This window comes from Serinus canaria, chromosome 3 (genome assembly GCF_022539315.1).
Source record: "Serinus canaria isolate serCan28SL12 chromosome 3, serCan2020, whole genome shotgun sequence".
Classification (NCBI taxonomy): Eukaryota; Metazoa; Chordata; class Aves; order Passeriformes; family Fringillidae; genus Serinus; species Serinus canaria.
The window spans coordinates 93,200,197-93,218,874 of NC_066316.1; the positions used below are offsets into that span (position 1 = coordinate 93,200,197).

Genomic DNA, 18,678 nt, shown 5'->3' on the forward strand with positions numbered 1-18,678 from the left:
AGAGCTGAGCTGGGCATAAACCCCTTGATTTTTAGGACTTCTATAGGACATAGTGGGTTGGTTTAGGTAAGTGTGGTTTGGTTGGGTTTTGATTTTAGAAAAACACTTTTTCTTATAGTAAATAGCCATCCAGGAGTTTTTATAAAACATAAATATTGCTTTTCAAGGAGGCAGTTTTGGTGACCTGTACTTCACAGAAGATACTCAGGTTGATACACATGCAATAACTTGTGCTACATGTATAGCATGTGATACAGCCATGACAGTAATAGTGGTATAGTGTAAAAGCTGTTGGATAGTTTGCACAGATAGGAACAGTAGCAATCATGTAATATATATATTTCTTACAGAAGCACACAGATCTCTTTAAATTTATGTCACCTGCTTAACTAGCCTGCATTGTCTATTCCGCTGTAAAAATTTGTGTTTTCTAAACTGGAAAAGAAAAGGCCTAATGAAGCTATAGTCCATGACTCCAGCAGAACATTTGCTTTTACAATGAGGGTTTTTTTTTCCCCACCTTGTGTTTGGTAATTAATTAAAATTAGGGAAACTGCTTAAGGAAATTGAAAAATGATTCTTGGTCTTATGTTTCTTGAATCTAAATCCAGAATCTTTACTTTATCTAACTGACTGTACTGGGGGCATGCTTATGCCTGGATCCTACAAGAAGACTCCTACTAGTCCTGTACAAGTAAAATGAAGAAACTTTTTTTTTACATTTTCTTGTTTAAGTAAAATTATGCATGCTGCATATAATCAGGCTCTGAATATAAAAAGGTAATAGTCCCCTAGTGTCAGAAAATTTAGAAAATTTTCTGTGATGTAGTAGCTGTTTTGGGGAAAAGGGAAATATTGCAGTTACTTAAGAGTTGGACTTGATGATCCTTGTGTATCCCTTCCAAGTCAGGAGATTCTGTGATTCTGTGATGTCATTTAGTCTAGAGAGGGACTTTCTAGACCCAGATTTATTCCTCTTCTCACATATTTCTTACCTGCTGCTCGGTATTTCATTCAGGAAGAACATCCTGCCTAAAAGCCAACATATATGGTTAAAGTTAGATGCTTGTGGCAGGGTAAGCTCTCTTCGGGAGAACCTTTTTATTCCTACCCCAAAGGAGTGGCATTTTACACCAGCAAGGAAATTTACTTGTATCCCAACTGGATTAATAGTAGTACATATCAGCCAGCTCCTGAAAGCAAGTGAGAAATTCATTAAGTAATGAACATCTAAGTACATCAAAGACAAAGGATGTATGCACATCCATTGCATATTATGGGTAGTCTGTGATTGACAGCTGTTGATGCCAAAGGTTCTGTGCTGTTGGAAGGAAAAATTAAACCAACTTTGTAGAGGTGGTAGGCAGTGCACCAAAAAAAGATAAAAAGCATTCACGTCACACTAATCTGGATTGGGGGTACTGTATGTGATGGAAAAAACTGCATTCTGCAAGCAGATGACAGATTTTAAAATTTGTATGAAATACAAAGGTAAGTGAAGACAGATGAACATATTTTCCTTTATCATATCAGAGTTATTTCACAGATCATGTCATATAACTGAAGAGTAATAATGTCTCTTATTTTCAAGGGATACTATTCTTCAATGAACTGCAGAGCAACTCTTATTTTTCAACAACTTAAAGGGGAACTAAAAATAACTTGACACTTTACTAAGCTGAACAGACAAGTTGTTATGCTCCTGTTGCCATTTTAAGTTTTTTGTTTTACTTTTGGGAAGCAGTGTAAGAAATCCCGGAAGTGATAGAGAGTGATCATATTATCCTGGTAACATTCTACTATGCCCAGAAATTGGTTGTTTAATAATGTAAAGATGGTGTACAATGGATTCAATGGATGGATTCAATACCTAGGAAAGCAGAATATGCATGCTACATGATATCTTGTTGAGAACATGTGACAAAATTATTTCAATCACTTTGCAAACATTTATTTTTGTAATGGATGCTTTCATCTGGGTTTTCTGGGGTTTTTTAAATTTTATTATTATGAATAATCAGATATTTATGTCATATATATTTTAGTCTTTGAAAATCTGTAGCTGCTTAGTACAGAATCAGAATGGAGCCCATAGGAGATGAGGAGACGCCCACTGAGAGGGAATAACTTTACAGAATGTGAGCAACACACAGGTGTAGAGGAATGATGGCCAAGGAATAAACCCTCTATACAGCACAGACTAGAAGTCTGCTGGGAGCAATTGGAACTCAGGATGCAGAGGGACGTTCCCTAGAGACCCAGAGAGCACTGTGCAGAGTGTTCTGCAGCTCTGGTATCTGGTGTGCTGAACTGAGAACAAGCCTAAGAAAAGAGGATTGATTTACAAGGATGCAGTGGGCAAGGTGGAGATAAGGTTATGTATGTGTAGTTTTGATTCAACTTTCCTTATTTTGAGTTTTTTCCACCCCCTGAAAAGAAATCAGCTGTTTTAGTGTCTGTTCCAATAAAACCTAGCTTTCCTATTAAAAAGTTGGTTTAAAATATTCAGTATGGTAAAAAGTTGGAGCAGGTTTGCTCTTGGCATGCAATCAAGGGCAAACCTGCATACCAGGGAAGACTGTGGCACCAGGTTCACATCTATTACAGACTAACAGATTACCAACTTACAGCTGTTCTGGATTTTTCCCTCTGGTGTTGCTCCTTTTTCCAGCATACTTGCCTTCATGGTTATATGTATGATTAGTTCAACATAGAGCACTTGGTCATTAAGAAATTGCTTCCTGCTTCAATATACAATTAATTTAAAATGTGATTAGTGAAAGTAAGCTTAATCCTTGTCCTAAAGCATCCCTGTTTTTACAAAGCTGCTTGGAAACTATGTAAGTAAATTTAATTAAAATCTAGTTTAAGATCCAAAGATAAATGGATGAAGGAAATAGCTAAAAATAAAACATATGGAAGTTCTGCATTCTTTCAGACTTTACTTTTCCAGAGTGTTTTGAAATAGGGTTTACTGGAAGAACCATGTAATAAATTGCAGTTGTGGCAGCTCTTTCATATACAGGGTTAAATATAATTGTTTATTAGATGCTTTGTAAAAAGTTTAGAAATACTACAAAATAGTGCAAAAAATAGAATTGAGGTATAAAGTGAAATATTGAGGTGATACTGACATAAGTTGCTGCTGAGTATCTTCATTTTGCTGGGTCAGTGTCTGTGTACTTTTATCTAGCTCTTCTGTGCTAAAGATTGTACTTTAGTTTACATCTGCTCTTAGATGCTGTTCTGTCACAGGGGAAAACCACATTTCTGTTTTTCAGTAGATAACCTGTTTTTCCAGTATTTCTCATTTTCCAGTCTGTGTTCATATACTCTTAATAACATCTAAACATTTTGTGCTGTTTTTGCTGGTATATTTGGAAAGAACATTTTAAATACTGCACAGGATTTTAAGACTGCAATGTTTTTTATAATTTCTGGTGTAACTCTGAGCAAAGGGAGAGCTTTGTATTATTTAACCGTTGGTTGAAAACCATCTCTGGGAAAAAAGGCTTTGAAGAAAACTCTGAGCATGTGTTTGTGTCCTGAAAATTGAAAGAACAAATGTTTAAAATAGAAATGTGACATCAGATGTTTAAAATGTTTCCAGTCTTTTTAATATAAATGTTACAAATCTCCCCCTCCCATTCACAGTGGTGCTATCTGTTCTAATACAGAGATGTAATCTTATTTAGCCAAAGACTAAGAAGATTTCTCTATTTAGTAGCAACTAATCTTTGTGGCTGAGCATTTCTGATTTACTAGCCTTCAAAACAGTTAATGGTTGTCATTAAATCTCTCTTTTTTCTTGTATGTGAGTATGCTCAGCTTTATTTTCCTCACTGAGTCAACATAATTCTTAGTGATTTTGGGGATCACAACTGAGCCCATTTGGGAAGTGCTGTATATGCCTCTAAATAATGCTGACTGAGTCTGATTGTTGGCACATCACCCCAAAATGCCAAAAAGACTGAAGATAGAGAGTTTGAAATTTAAAGCAATAAAGGATCACTAAACAATCAAAATATTTGCTTTTGTTTAAAATTTCTGTCATTGAATGGTACAGAGTTTGTATCAGAAATACTTCTATCTAAGAAATATTGGGGGCTTCATCAAGTATAGCTTCCTGTATAAAGTGACAGAAGGCCCAAAACATTACTGCTAAAATTAATTTTTGCATTAAAAATTAATCTATATCTCCTGGATGCCTTAGATCAGTGTGTGTGTGGACTGAGCATACATACCAAAAAGCAAAGCAAGCTTAGACTCTGTTTCATCATTTATCCAGCTGGGATTTGGAACACTCACTGCTGAAAGATCAGAGAAGCAGCAGAGAGCACAATAATGGGATCTTCAGTTTCTCCCTTAGTGTCTCATCAGAATGTTGTGAAAAGTTTCAGATTTTAGACACAGTCAGTAAAAAATCCAATACATTGGTTAATGGAGCTGTGAGAGGAAATGACACCCTTGACTTTATCCTGTGCAGAGTTTGGTTCACAAGAGGCACATCACAACAGCAACCATTGGGTTCAGTATGCTGGAAAAACAACAGGAAACAAACAAGCAATCTACAACAATTCAAGAAGGAACACTACACAAAAATAAAGATACTTACTAAAAAGAACCTTAAAAAGGTCAGCTAAGAGAAGGAAGTTGTACCAGGTGGTATGGAAGCTACTTAAGGACACCATATGTGATATTCAAGGCCAGCGCCCACCACCTGTCATGACAGGCTTGAGAAAAAGCAAAAGACAGCAGAGCCAGACAACAGAGTAAAGGAAGTTGTTAGAAAGTAGTAGGTGTCTTTTTAAAAACTGAATTCACACCCAGATGATGTATTAAACATATTTAAATGTAAGAATGTGGTGAGACAGGCGAAGGAGTGTTCGAGCAAATGTTATATAGGATTAAAATTGAATAGGCCTTACTTTTGAGGCACCAGGAGGAATGTGTCTGCCACTCTTTTTGAGCCAATGATCTTGGTGTAAAATGAATTTTTAGAGAGGCCTGTTTCAGAGAAGTTAAACAAATCCTTTGCATTGGTGTTAGCTGTGGAAAAATACTATGGAGAATGCCATGATGCAGCACTTCTTCCTTGCATTTCTGAAAGGATATGTGAAATTGAAGTTATTTAATCGTTGTGCAACAAAATAAATTTATAAAATAAAATCACAATAACCAGATTTTATTCACCTAAACTTTCTAAAAGAATTTAAGGAAAAAAATTTCCCATATTACTGACAATGATGCATAGCTACATGCTTTTCAAATGGCCTTGTGGTCAGAGACTTTGAGGTTAGATAATATGAAGCCAGTTTTTTTAAACAGTTCTTAAATCATCCAGGGAACTGCAAGCCTGTTATCCTGTTGTTTTAGGCAGTTCAGCACAATTAATGATGCAAAATAATATTTGTGGATGCTTGATAACCTGTGATCTGAATGGGACAGATCAACAGAAGGTTTGCAAAGAAGAGGTATACGAACATTTTGGAATCTTTGAAGGCGTAGGAAATACTTGGATAAGGATCATGCTATGGCTGATGTGTTTTCCTTGAGTTTCCACCAAGCTTTTGATAAAGCCCCTCTCCAAAGGTGGCACATAGACATAACATGAAAGGTGAAGTCCCAGAATAGATAAGTAGATGAAGAGAATGCAGCAGTTCTCAAAACAGAAGTTACAACTGGAGGCTTGTGTTCAATAGATGGTCAGGTAAGGAGAATGAAGTGATATCAGAAGGTTTCCTGATGGCTACATGGATATTGACTGCACCAAAGACTAGAGTTGGGTGCAGTGTAATCCCAGACTGAGTTGTCAAAAATGACAGAAGAAACACACCTTAGGCAGTTTTCAAGTGATGTACTTTGGAAAAAATAACCAGTTAAAGTTCACCTGCAAAATGGTGAGCTCAGAACTGACTGTTACCAAGCAGGAGTAAGATTTTACAATACAATGAATAACCACGAAAACAAAATTTTAGCTCTCAGCAGCAATCAAAAAGAAAAATTATGGCAATTATTAGGGTAAAAAGTGCAAAAGAACAGCCATTATTGTACCTCTTTGTAAGTCCAGAGATCATGTTTTCTTGAATGCATTGTATGGCTACTGTTTGGTACAGGTAGGTAGTTGTTTGATGTGACCAAGTACGGTTTGTCCTATGGTAGGAATTTGACTTAACTTATGAGTAAGAGAAATTCATCTGTATATACAGTCAGGTGAACATTCATGATTGAAGACTTACGCAGAAAGTGGTATCTGCCTTTAACTCATTATTGTCATTAGCATTAATTGGATTTGCTTAAAATGCAGGAGGTAATACTCCTTTGTGGTAGGCAGCACTTATGCAACATTTGCCAGTTTTAGGTGAATTCTTGATTTGTCAGCACACAAACTTAGTATGAATGAAAAAATAAAAGACAGCTATCCTAAACAGCTTCCAGTCTTTTGCAGTTTTCTAGAACATTACAAGTGTTGCACATTAATAGAAGTTCTGAAGTTTTTAAATGGGTTTTCTTTCTCTGATTTCAAATTATTTGAAACTGTTTCCCCAAAAAAGAGTGAAAAAATAGTACCATCATTTTGTGTCCCTGAGATCTTTCTAGTATTGCTTTTATTCTAATGAACCATTCCATTTTACTGCATTCACCAGCCACAGCTTTTCACTCTTGGTCAAATTGCAGCTACAAATATCTTAATTGGCACTAAAAAGAACATTTGGTTTTTGCCTTACAAGATCCTAAACCAAACTTAAACTCCTCTGCTTTGACTGCATGGTATGCCATGGAAGATCCATCCAGTATCAAGTTGAAGAAAAGAGCTTAAACTGGCTGAAAAATCAGAAGGGCGTGTCCTGTTTCATCTGAAAAAAGAAACCAACCCAAAGCCAAAAAATCAAAACCCAAAAGAATTACAGAATTACCATGAGCAACATCCAGACAGCCAACTGTGGGAATTGAGCAGGAGAGCCAGCTGCCATACTTGAGTAATGATGAACACATTATATGGATTCCTAAAGCTGAGTGGATATTCTTTCACTGTGTTTTCCTCAGTATGCTTTACATATTTTTTCTCTTTTTTTTTCCCTGTTCTAAAAGTTTGTTCTTACAATATTCAGGGACCCGATTTTAAAATATCCATAGCATTCAAAAATCCCAGCTTATTCTCATAGGCAAACTTCATTTTGCATACTGGGAACTTCATATTCCTTAGACTTGCAGACAGCTAAATAATCAGCCTCCCATTTTTCACTGTCTTATAGGATGCTGTCTCACAATGTTTCCATCTGTTATTGTCTGAAGGAGCTGAAATAGTAAAGATAAACTCGAGGAAGCTTATATTTTCCATCATGGAATTGCCAGCAGTTCAACAGTGTTCATGCTGATGGTTAGTCTGGACAGGAGGATGTCAACTGTTGCTCTTAGCCTGTGTTAAGCTTTGTATTTAATCTCATTATGCTGCTCTGATGATGAATACAAAGTAACTCCCTAATATAATAGAACTCAATAAAAGTTAGCTTATTGGGTGTCTTCCTGTCAATATTTTTTTATATTTTTCTTTTTTTCTATGAAGATAGAAACTGGCTGTGCTGAATTTTCACTATCACAGTTCAGTAAGCTGTGTGTAAAAACGGAGTCCTCTTATTTCATTTAAAGTCTCCTTTTTCTGTATTTTACCTCTGTTCTGTTATAGAAACATGAGTTTGAATGGAGAAAACATTTAAATCTTTCAGACAAGATAAGATAGGCTGTTGCAAAATTACTTTTTCTTTTAGTGCTAGTTTATATTCTGAGGCTGCTCATCCCTACTTCCATATCATAGTGTCAGTCAGGGTGGTGTGACTGTACACCTGCGTGGTAAACTGCATCCAAAAAGAAATCTATGCCAAAAAAAAAAAAAAGAACTCTGAACAGTTCTTGAGGAAGGGGTTCTTACTAAAGCTAACAGACATGCCTATGAAATTATGACTGTGACTGGAAAATGTATATTGGCATTCCATGTGGAAGACACTTAGCTCAGTCTGAAGGAGCACCAAGTACAGACTAAACAGGTTAGAGTCAATTGCTCCTGGATAATTGGATTATGTGATCAATTAAGCAACTTGTGGAGCAGAGATAGGTCTTAGGAGGAAGAGAGGTTATGGTCCAGTATGGAACAGGAGAAGAATCATCAGCTCTTGTGGAATTAGAACAAGCTGTAGCTATGGTTGTGGCTAGAGTTTCTGAGGTTCAAAAGCTATTCCTATCATTGTTGCTTAAGTATTTACTCAGCATACTGAGACTGCTTGCATAGTGTATATTCCCTGCATTTTTTTAGAATTGCTTAGCTTTTACATAAAAAATCTTTTCTTTCAGTGAGAAAAATTATTAGAACCAAATTTGTATCTATTGGAATTTTATCAGGCCCCCCTACTGGCTTGAAATGTAGAGAAAAGTTCAAAAGTTAGGTCTTGTTTGGGGTGTTTTATAAAGCAGTGGATTTTGTTAATTAGTAAAAATTATCTGATGAGCAGACTCATGTTAAGAAACACCTTCCTGTGTACCAATATTTCCTGTAAAAGAGACTGATTCTTCTCAGGTGTGGCAGGCATCTAGACAGAGCTCATCATCTCGATTTCCTTTGTGGTTAGTGGAAGGGGGAGAGAGATTATGTCCTTCAGATTGCATTTCCATCCCTGCTGGTTTGAGATATGGATGAGATAAGCTGCTTTCTGAAGAAGAAAGTGTCTTTTTGTGTTATCAGGGAGAGCATAGGTCGAAGTATGCATTGAGTATTTTCAGGCAGCTAAAGCTGTGGGAGTCGAATCCCACTGAATATGTCATTTGTTAAGGTCATTGTGTGGGCTGTGACATAAACTTTATGGTCTGTGTTTCTTGTATAACTTTCATATATATTTTAGCATGGCTCTTGTAATCAGGTAGCCTTGCTGGTTATATGAACAAGCAGTTCTCCTGGCTCCTCTGCATGCCATGTGCATGGGAAATCTATAGCTAACTGTACCATTAGTGAAAAAAAAAAAAGGTTTTACTTTCTTTTATTAGCTAGTGAAACAGCTCAGATGTCACCTTGGTTTCACATGAGAAGGCAGAAATTAAGTCTATTTTTTTACTCTTTCAAGTCAAATCATACAAATCTTTTTGGAGTTTCTTTCTCTGCTAACTTCTGTGAGAGTCCTCCTTTCGCCTGCCAAAACTTTACTTTTCTGGAATTATGCTAAGAAACACAGCATTACAAGCTTGAACAGTACAATGGGTTTATATAATAGCTTTGGAATATTTTTCCTGTTATTTTCCATCTCTTTTCTTATGTATGCAAACAAGGTATTAGCTGTTGTGATCACTGATACCAGCTGAGCAAATGTTTTCATTGAGCTTTCCATGCTGATGCACAGGTATGGCTTTTGTTTTTCCTAAGCTGATAACAGCTCACTTTACCCCTACCAGCGAGCTGCTCAAATTAATCCCCTTTGTGTGCATTGCTTTGCATTCATAAGCATTTAATTGTATTTGTTCCTGATGTTGAATCACTGGTAACTCCCACACATGGAACAGTAGATACTATACAGATACTAGAATACAGAGTAAAGAATAACCAAAACTGCTAAAGGACTGCCACTCTAGGTCCTCAAGAGAACTAGGCAGAGTCTTGTATTTGTCTCCTGTGTTGGAGGAAAGTCAGCATAGTTCTGGCTTCCTTTCAGCCAGGCATTTATCTTAATACCTACACATGAGAAGACTATATTCATTCTGCCTTTTGACAGCTTCACTGTGGTCTCTTCCGACCTTCTGCTGTCCTGAGCTACTAAGAATAAGGAAACTTCTGGATTTGACTCAAAACATTAGCTATCTTAAGCCCCATCCTGGCTTCTGCCTTGTGTTTTTTCAAGTGATCTCACACTAAAGAAGGGTGCTTGGCTGCACACCATGCTGTGGTTTCACTGCAATATGTGGGTCTCAGATGCTTAGAGAACAAGTTAGGCCACTTTGCTGAGAGCATAGATTAAAGTAGTGTTATTAGCAAACAGTGCTTCCAGGTCAACAGAGGGCTGAGAAATTTTGCAAAATAATGTATATATTTGCAGTGAAATTCACCTATTTTAACACAAATACTTCCATGAAAATCCAAATGAGATCTTAAGATGAAACATGATGTTTTGTTTATAGCATCTTTCACCATTCGTATCTGCCTTAGTTCTGATATTTTATGCCTTCAGGATGACACAGACGTTATTTTTCCCACATCCCATATGTCCAAATCACATATAAAGATATTTAGCTCAAATACCATGGGTGCAAAACATTCCACACTGTGGGTCCAGGGTGACGTTTGGCGTGTTTTTAATGTGCTGTGGTATTCAATTACAATACAGCAAATTTATTTTTATGCAGCCTTCTTCATTGAAAGTAGGGGAAACTGCTTTGCAGTGAGTCATCTGACAGGCAAAGAACTAAAACTCTGTAGTGATATTTAAAGAGAAAGTGGCTCAGAGATGACAGAGTTCAAGACAGAAAAAGAAACAGAAATTAAAGAGAGGACCTCCAACCATGGAGAAAATAGCAACAAAGACTGGTTAGGGGGAGGAGTGATGAGAAAGCCAAACATGCTGAGAATGTCTGAGGCAGTTCAGGAGATAATGCATGTCATTCTGAAACAAGCATTAGGCTTCAGATGTCTCTCCTGGATCACACCAACATTAGCCAGCGTTGCTTTGACCCTAAGAGAATGGTGTAAATCCAGATAAATAAGAGTACTAGTCTCAGGGCACTGTAAGGAATTTAGAATCATGCAGGTAGGGGTGGAGGGAAGGATTAATGTCTTAACTTTCTAGAGCAAAAATTAGAATGTGGTGTTTTTACCTTGGCTGAATGCCAAGCACCCACCAAAGCCATTCTATTACTGTCCTCCTCAGCTGGACAGGAGATAGAAAATATTACTAAAGGCTCACAAGATAAGGGCAGGGAGAGATCACTCAGTGATTACTCTGATGGGCAAAACAGACTCAGCTTGGGGAAACTAATTGAATTTATTACCAATAAAAATTAGAGAAGGATAGGAAAAAGTAAAATCAAATCTTAAAAGCACCTTTCTGTTCTCCCCCCAATCTTCCCAGGTTTAACTTTATTCCCAGTTCTCTCCTCCTCCTACCAGCAGCACAGGGAGATGAGGAATGAGGGTTTCAGGCTCTTCATCTCCTCAGGGAAAGGAGTCCTTCCCCTTCTCTGGCATGGGGTCCATCCCATGGGAGATACTCCTCCAGCATCAGTCCTTCCCACAGACTGCAGCTCTTCATGAACTGCTCCAGCATTAGTCCTTTCCCACAGCATGCAGTCCTTCGGGCACAGTTTGGGTCCTCTGTGGGGTCACAAGTCCTGCCAGCAAACCTGCTCCAGTGTGGGCTCCTACTGCCACAGGACTACAGATCCTGCCAGGAACCTACTCCAGCATGGGCTTCCAGTGAGGTCACAACATCCCTCAGGTCTGCACTTGCTCAAGTGGAGGGTCCTCAACAAGAGGATTTCTGCTCCACCATGAACCTCCATGAGCTGCAGGGGCACAGCTGCTTCACCATGGTCTTCACCACGGACTGCAGGGGAATCTGCTCTGGCATCTGGAGCATCCTTCTCCACTGCAAAGTTGTTTGACTCATATTCTCACTCTGCTCTTCTGTAGTTGCAATTGCATCTGCAGGATAATTTTTTTCCCCTTCTTAACTATATGTTAGATGGATAGCTAGCTAGCTAGCTAGCTAGATAGATAGATAGATAGATATAGATAAATAACTATGTTACCCCAGAGGGATTACTGCCATCACTGATGAGTCAGCCTTGGCCAGCAGCAGGTCCCTCTTGGAGCTGACATTGGCTCTTCTGGACATAGGGGAAGCTTCTAGCAACTCTTCACTGAAGTCACCACTGTAGCCCCTGTCACCAAAATCTTGGCATGCAAACTCAATACATAAAAGAAAACTGGCATTCTACAATCTGTGATGTTTAAATGTGTGGGGATTTTGTTAGATCACGAGTGAGGGAATTCCAGTTAGTTAGACAGCAATTATTACAGACATGAATATGAACTTCAGCAGCCGTTCATTCAGAGGCAAGATAGTTTTTTGCTTCCGGCCAAATCTTCCTTGGCTAGTGCTGGAGGGGCTAATTGTCAGAAGTGAGTGTGTGGGAGGAGCAATCAGTTCAGAGTCAGAGATTACTTTAAAACTTGGGTTTGGTATATAGGGTTAAGATCTGAGTAAAGAAGGACAAAAGCTGTCTCGAAGAGCAAGAGGGACTTATTTCCTGTGGCATCTGAGGCTTTTGAAGAATTAGGTAATAAGGAAATGATAATGTAGCAAGGGAACAACAGAACCAAGGCAGGCTGTTGAAGAGATTAGAGATTCCTTCCCAAGGTCACTGTTGCCTTGTATGCTTTTCCTATAAAGTTGATGCCCAAAACTGAGTTAGCAGTAAGGTAGCCCAAAGGAGGAGAATGTTTAAGGAGGATAAAAGAGATGAGTCAGAAATGTATGCCTGGTGTTTTTAAAGCACAGCACTGTCATGAATGGATATCACCAATATAAACAATATCATCTTTCATTGTAAATTATGTACATTCTTCTTGTATTCTTGGTCAAGTCTACCAGCTGGTGGTGTGGAAATCTTCGGGAAGCTCTCTCATGTCATGTCACCCAGTCTACGCATACTGGTTTTTTGCTCTGGGCATTCTTTTGACCTCACTCTGTATAGAACTGTATTATCTGCCTTAAGAAGGTAAATGGGATGTAAAGTATGTAGCATGAAGGAGAATACTGTCTTTATTGAAAGCAGAAGGGGAAAAAAGCATGTCTTTTTAATGAATTCAGAAGAGTTGACTTTGACATTGTAGTACTAAAAGACATTGTAAGCATAAAAGTAAGGTTAGAGCCACTCAGGTATCCCAGAATTTGAAGTGTGTCATATTTCATTGTATGCAGTTCTAAAATGCTTATTACAGATCTTCTTATTTACAGCTCTCATGTCTCTTTTGAATCCGCAGAAGAGGAATATCAAGGGCAAACCAAGAGAAAGCGCATTCGAAGGAAGAAACAAAAGAGCAGTTCACAAATCTCTAGTAATTTCTGTGGAGAACAAACAGATTTGGGAATGCAAGAGACTGTTGTTCAAGATAATTTACAGCTGCAGCAAACAGACGGTCCCAAAATAAGCAAAAACAAAAGGAGGAAAATGAAAAAGAAGCGCCAGAAAGAAAAAAAGAGAGCAGCTGGCTTAGTAACAAAAACTACCAGTGTGGATTTTACATATCAGCCTGACAGAAGCAACAAAGAAGAAGCAGCAGGCTTAAAAGAGTTAGGTGAAAAGGCAGATAGCATTCTGGACTTCCTGCAGGCAACACAACAAATTTATTTTACTGACAGTATGTACCACTCTTTCTCCTTTCTTTTTATGAGTATTACCACACAGGGGAAAATGGATATGCATTTATTACCGCTGTAAAATGGGACAAATCTGCTAAAGAAGGGCCTCTCTTGAAGAGAGCCATATGAGAAGGAGTAAGGCATGTGAGTGTCTAGTATTTGTCCCACTTTCTGGTCTCTACATGAATATGCAAGAATTCATATCAATAGAAAAAAACTGTGGACCTCTGTCTTTAAAAGTATACATGATGTTCCTTGCTCTTCTCTTAAACATTCAAATGCACTTAGGACAAGTAGTTAAAATTATTTTTCCCCTCTGCAAACAAACATCCAGAAGGATTACTTGCATTCTGAGAACTTCAAACAAGGGCAATTGCTATCCTAAACTATTTTCATGCTTAGTATCTCTGAATCAATCTCATTTTCTGAATGCTCTGTGTCTCGGGAGATTTATTTGAATTCTATAAGGAAATCTAGACAGACAGCATGTACAGGAACAGGGAAAATACTATTGGCAGTAGGAAAGTATATTGGCATAGAATGCTTGTGAACAAGTTGAGTGGGAACTGATGCTCAATGCATATTCCCTAGCACTTTTAAAAGAATTGCATGGATTTATCCCTAATGGCCTCTCCAATGTTCATTGGTCACGGTGGAGCTGAATGGAGAATCTTAAATAGCTTACCTACCTGTATTAGTCCATCTTGAAGCAGAGCTGTCAGCTTCTAGTACAATAAAATTCATCTTTTGGTTACAAAATTACTGTTAAAACCTTTTTAAGATGACATCAGGGATTTCATGTTAACTTTTTCAAGATTTATACATAGAATTTCCCTTGCTTAATGTTAAATTTTCCTGCTGCATCAGGTCTTCATACTAAGCCTAGCATTTGAAATCTCTCCTACTTTCTGGCTAAGGTATTTCTTTCCATCACCAAAATTAAGAATTTTACTACTTCACCATATGGCTAAGTAAATGCAAGCTAAGCTACTTGCCTTTGCTGTAGTGGAACTCCACAGTGACCAAGCAAGACTGCAAATCCTTCAAGTTCTGCTGTTAATACATGACCCAAACCAGAAACCTGATGAATTGTCCGCAGCTGTGTTGCATGTGAATTTTTAAGATAGAGTCTTGTTGTACTTCCAGCTTTCCTGCAAGTTCAAGTTCAGGTTTTGGTAGTTTTTGACAGACTGACTGGCTCTAGTTTCAAACCAGCAGATTGGAGTGTAGAGCCAGTGAGTACCTTGGAATCCAAAGAGAGGAATTCTTAGTTGAAAGGAATTTCATCTGCAGATGAGATATGACATCTATAAATCAGAGTGTGACTAACTTTCCTGTTAGGTAAATCCCAGTTTATATATAGATCTGACATTATGCTGTTTGCCTTCTTTAGTTGAATGACTTTAACACTCCCTATTTTTTTAGATAAAATTGGAAGCCATTGCTTTTACCTGCATTTTTAAAAAAAAACAACACGTTGCTGGAATGAAAGAGTGAATTTATGATTAGTACTGTATAAAAAATTATATTGGGTGTGGCTTATTGTGCACAGCAGCCCTCACAGTGCTTTGGAAAGGTGTTGGAAACACACCAGAGTTTTGGCTATTGCTGGGCAGTGCTGGCATCTTACCAGTGCCATCTCTCCAACATTCCCCTCCATCAAGGGGCTGGGAATGGGCAAGATCCTGGGAGGGGACGCAGCCAGGCCAGCTGACCCAAATTAGCCAAAGGGATATTCCATACCAGATGACATTAGCTCAGATATAAAAGCTAAGGGAGGGAGGAAGGACAGGGGCATTTGTTCTTTTACAATGTTTGCCGTCCAGAGCAGCTACTACATGGGCTGAAGACGTGCTTCCCAGGAAGTGGCTGAATATCACTTGCTGGTGAAAAATAGAGAATAAACCCTTCTTCCTCTTTAATTATGTATACTCAAACATCTGCTAGTTTTGGTTGGGTTTTTTGTGGTTTTGGGGTTTTTTAACAAACTGCCTTATCTCCACCTATGAGTATCTCATTTTATCTGCCCTGGCCCACTGGGAAGGGGAGTGATGGAGCATCTTGATGGGCACCTGGCATCCAGCCAAGGTCAACCCATTATAACAATGTATGTCCTTCTCTGCAGGCTTGCATGCAATAGTTGCTTCTTAAATAAAAGCATAAAGGTGCAACACCAAAGCAGTTGTTTGCCTCCAGAAGTGCTTTGCAGTAGTTTCACAGAGTTGTTCCCTTCTCCAAATGTCTGTGCAGTTCATAATAGATAGTGTGTAGGAAGCAAAAACAGTGCTCTGGCCCCAGTACAGTTTCTTCTTCACACCTTCTTTCTCTGCTATCTTTGAAAATTTGATTCTTCTTGCATTCCTATTATGAATCCTATTGTCCTTTTTACTAACCGATTTTTTTATTTTTTTCTTTACCATTGTTTTAATATGTAACAAAAAATGTTTAACAAGCTACTCTTTGGTACCTGATATTTGGTTGTAATTTGTACTAAAAAGGAAGATGCTGTCTTAGGAAAAAAAAAATTGAAATTGGGAAAATTCTCTTGAGTTCACTGAATACTTCTGACATAGTTTTTTGACTGTTTTTACAGAGAAATCACAATGCAGAGATGCTGCTGTAAATTCAGCAGCTGCCCAAGAGCTCTTACAATGTCTTGAACTTCGCACCATCTCTTCCTCAGATGTGACTCATCTGCATCGGCTGAAATCCCTTGTATTGCTACAGGATATTGAGAGATTGAAGGATGCTTTGAAACAATTCCAAGAACAATCTATGATGTCTCCTGGTAGGTTCTTTTCACTCATGTTCATACACTGGTTTTTTTGTGTGAATTAAAATTCACACGGCTTTATTTTTTTAATTAGGAAGTTGTAAATAATGATGTAATAGTAAATATATGCTTATACAAGATAAAACAACATAATTCCCACCAAAAATACTGTGATATCCCTATTTCCCATTTGTTTACAATCAATATAGAAGCTTTTCTCACTTTGCAGCAACTATAGAATATGAGATGATTCAAGAGTTTAACCAATATTTTTAAAATCTGAAATGTTTTAAGATCTAATCATAATTAAAGCATATTTTTAATACTTTCCCATGGTAGACTTTTTAAATTGGAGGAATTAACTTGTTCATCTTGGAGATTTCACTCTTCCAGCTAAGGATTAATTTTACATGCATAAAAATCTATAAAACCCATTATATTTCTTTTTTCTTGGTCACCACATGGTTTCTTTAATACACAGACTTTGCAAGCTAAACTTTGATTTACTGTGTTTGTTTTGTTTAAATATAAACATTTGGTTTAAGTCTCAAAAAATACTGTTGATAATGCAAAAATTTAAAGTTACTCTTTATAAAAAATATTATTCTGAAGTCATTCATAAAAATAAAAATTGCTTTGTTACTAAATTTTTTCATGCCTGAGGCACAGGCTCCTTCTGTTCTCTATTATTACCCCTATAATTTTAGTAGAATCTCTTCTTGTACAGTTAATAGTTCTTCAAGTGAACGTGGGATCAGCATGTAGTCCACATGAGGTACAATGATTCATTTTTCATGTAGTCTTCATTTAAACAGCCATTGCTACTAGTCATTAGAACTTGTGTTGCAGCATCAGACAAAAATTACAAGATGTGCTGTATTTTCTTGCCTCCCAAAGAATTTAATCAGAGTTGAGGGTAGTTAGCTACAGCATGAGAGAATCTCAGCCATTTTAGGTTGTACTCTAAGTCTTTTGAAGAGTACAGATGGTAGTAGAGTGGTAACAGTGTAATTAAGATCATAGCCATCAGAGGCTTAGCAACAGCATTCGAAGAAGAGACATCTGCTTGTAACTTCATTAAATAATTTACAGCATGATAGTGGCTAAAGATCTCATCTAGACTGGAGCCTACTGGCTGCTGTGTGTTGGACAGAGAGAGGAGAGAATTCCTGCCTGCGGAGTTCAGATCTGATACATGTTGAAAAGGATGCTCTTAGAGCTAAGTACATATGTATTCTTTTAAGGGTAGATATGAGTAATGACAACCCTTAAAGCTCTGATGGATGTGAAGTATCCACCTGTACGTGGAATGAAATCCTTCTGGGCGTTTCAAGGGTACAATCTCTGATCTTAATTACAATCACAGTTTCATTGGATGTAATACATGTGTGCAAACAAAGTAAAACTCAGCAGGAATCATGAAAATGTTATTACCCTTTATTGAATGAACTAATTCAGCTTTTCTTGATCAAATCCAAATGGAATTCAATGACAACATTTAGGATATTCTTTACAGGCCTTATCTAACTTCTGTACAATACAGTTGGAGTTCTGTTGGTTTTGCAGCCTTGAGAAAAGTTGCTCTTTTTACTTTTGTATAGCAGAAATGTCAAAATGAAGAGAGAAAACAGAAGCAAATTAAAACCCTGAATTTTCCAATGTATGTATTCATGACTTGAAAAAGCAAAAGACAATTTACTGAGTGATTTTTAAAATTCAATAATGTTTCTGCTGGTGCAGCCTGGAATTGTTTACTCTTCCAGTTGATTTTTTCACTAGTAACTGCTGTCACTCTGGGCTCAATTCTAATCTCATTCCAAGTTCACAGTAGTGTAACCATAGTAGTTTATTTGATATTCATGAGGTGCAACAACATAAGAAAGAGGAAAAATACATTCTTATGAATTATTAAAGGATAATTAAGCACCTGCTAGTCATTAAGTTTCCTCAGCAGACTTTAAAAAATACATTCTATTTGTAATTCTGGAAATTCAGTGAATGAAAATACAATGCTCTGAAATTTTACTTTGAATTAGACCTTAATTATACTCTTTTTTTTTCTGTACATTTGGCTCAAAATCTGGTCATCTTCTCCAGTGTGGGTTTTTGCATTTTAGTTTTCACTCCCAATGAGGAGGTGATAAAAGTTAAGAGTTACAAAGACCTTTGTAATATAATACCTTTCTATAATAAGAACTTGAATTTGTTAATACACACTTTGTTGTATTAACAAATTCAAGATCTTATTATAGAAAGTCAAGATAGGGCTGTTTATGAAGTTAAAAATGAGCAGTACATAATAGTATTCTCTAATTTTTTATGATTTTGTCTTATTTTCTTGTCTTTTCTCTCTTTATTTTTACGGGGATGTGAAGTACTAGAAGGAAAGATCATTCCATACTAGCATGATAAAAAACCCTTGATTTTAGGAAGTTGTATTATTTTTCAAAATAAACATTTTATTCCCTGTAGTTCAAGAAACAGTATGTTAACCCTTTTTCCCAT

General features: G+C 37.3%; 1 protein-coding gene across 2 annotated transcripts in view; it reads left to right on the top strand.

The window, feature by feature from the left end:
* Nucleotides 1-18,678, top strand: part of ERICH1 (glutamate rich 1) — a 131,642-nt gene that overhangs the window by 45,861 nt on the left and 67,103 nt on the right. For both annotated transcript variants that reach the window (XM_050972303.1, XM_018925615.3), the window contains exons 4-5: nucleotides 13,022-13,399; nucleotides 15,994-16,188. In XM_050972303.1, the coding sequence (XP_050828260.1) occupies nucleotides 13,022-13,399; nucleotides 15,994-16,188 (573 nt within the window). The remainder of the gene's footprint in view (nucleotides 1-13,021; nucleotides 13,400-15,993; nucleotides 16,189-18,678) is intronic.